We start from the raw sequence: 909 nt of genomic DNA, 5'->3' as shown, positions 1-909 counted from the left end.
CTCATCAAAATCATCAAAATAAAGTGTTAGAAGATATTAAGCAGACAGTCTACTAATACTCTAATGACTAATGTAGTCAAGAGCCCAGAATTAAGTTCTATTTCACATATTCTTGCTCTTGAACACATAAATACACTTTGCCAATTTGAACATTAAAGCAATTTTAAAGCATTCAAAAGTCTGAAAATGCATCTATTTAGCATTTTTCTTATTTTAATATATCTCATTATAAATTGTATTATCTGCACAACTTTTAGTGACAAGTTTTAAACACAAATTTTCAATATGGTCTCAGACATTTGTATTCTACTGACTGTTATATTGTGACATATGCCGTACCTTTGCTTCGTACCCATTCACCACCTCCGTTTTCTCACTACGCCAGCCAAGAATGCCCGTTTTATTCCTGTAGAGACATTCGGGCATGTTACCAGGTTTCCAGCATGCCGTACAAACAGAGGTGAGTCCAATATCACACATTTTATGATAAAGCTTAGCCCAAAAATGCTGGCTCACACTCTCAGCTTCACAGTAAAGCCACAATAAAGGGTTACGATGCCCTTGCTTTTGAACATTTTAATTGGCGACAATGACTTGCCAATTGTTATTAAAGGGGTCCTATTATGCTTTTTCACTTTTTTAATTTTAGTCAATGTGTAGTGTGTATGTTTGGGCATAAAAAAGATCTACAAAGTTACAACAAATCTCAAAGTCCACTCCAAAGGGAGAAAAAATCCCTTTTCAAGAACTACAACGAACGGCTCATTTGGACTACAGCGTTGGTTTCCGGGCTTTGTGATGTCACAAAGTGACCCATTAGAATATCATTAAAATAATTCCCGCCTACAGAAATTCGAATGGTTGGGGGGTGGGGAGGGGCGAGGTCGTGGTTAGAACGCTTGGTTGAGT

The 909-nt window shown here is 37.1% G+C and overlaps 1 protein-coding gene across 1 annotated transcript in view; it reads right to left on the bottom strand.

The window, feature by feature from the left end:
- Positions 1 to 909, bottom strand: part of LOC107669714 (ankyrin repeat domain-containing protein 13B-like) — a 31,253-nt gene that overhangs the window by 9,831 nt on the left and 20,513 nt on the right. Inside the window, exon 7 of the mRNA XM_016462083.1 lies at positions 340 to 406. Within this exon, the coding sequence (XP_016317569.1) occupies positions 340 to 406 (67 nt within the window). The remainder of the gene's footprint in view (positions 1 to 339; positions 407 to 909) is intronic.

The sequence above is a fragment of the Sinocyclocheilus anshuiensis genome, unplaced genomic scaffold (genome assembly GCF_001515605.1).
Source record: "Sinocyclocheilus anshuiensis isolate Anshui unplaced genomic scaffold, SAMN03320099.WGS_v1.1 scaffold684, whole genome shotgun sequence".
In the NCBI taxonomy this organism is placed as follows: domain Eukaryota; kingdom Metazoa; phylum Chordata; class Actinopteri; order Cypriniformes; family Cyprinidae; genus Sinocyclocheilus; species Sinocyclocheilus anshuiensis.
This window is presented reverse-complemented; position numbering and strand designations above follow the sequence as displayed.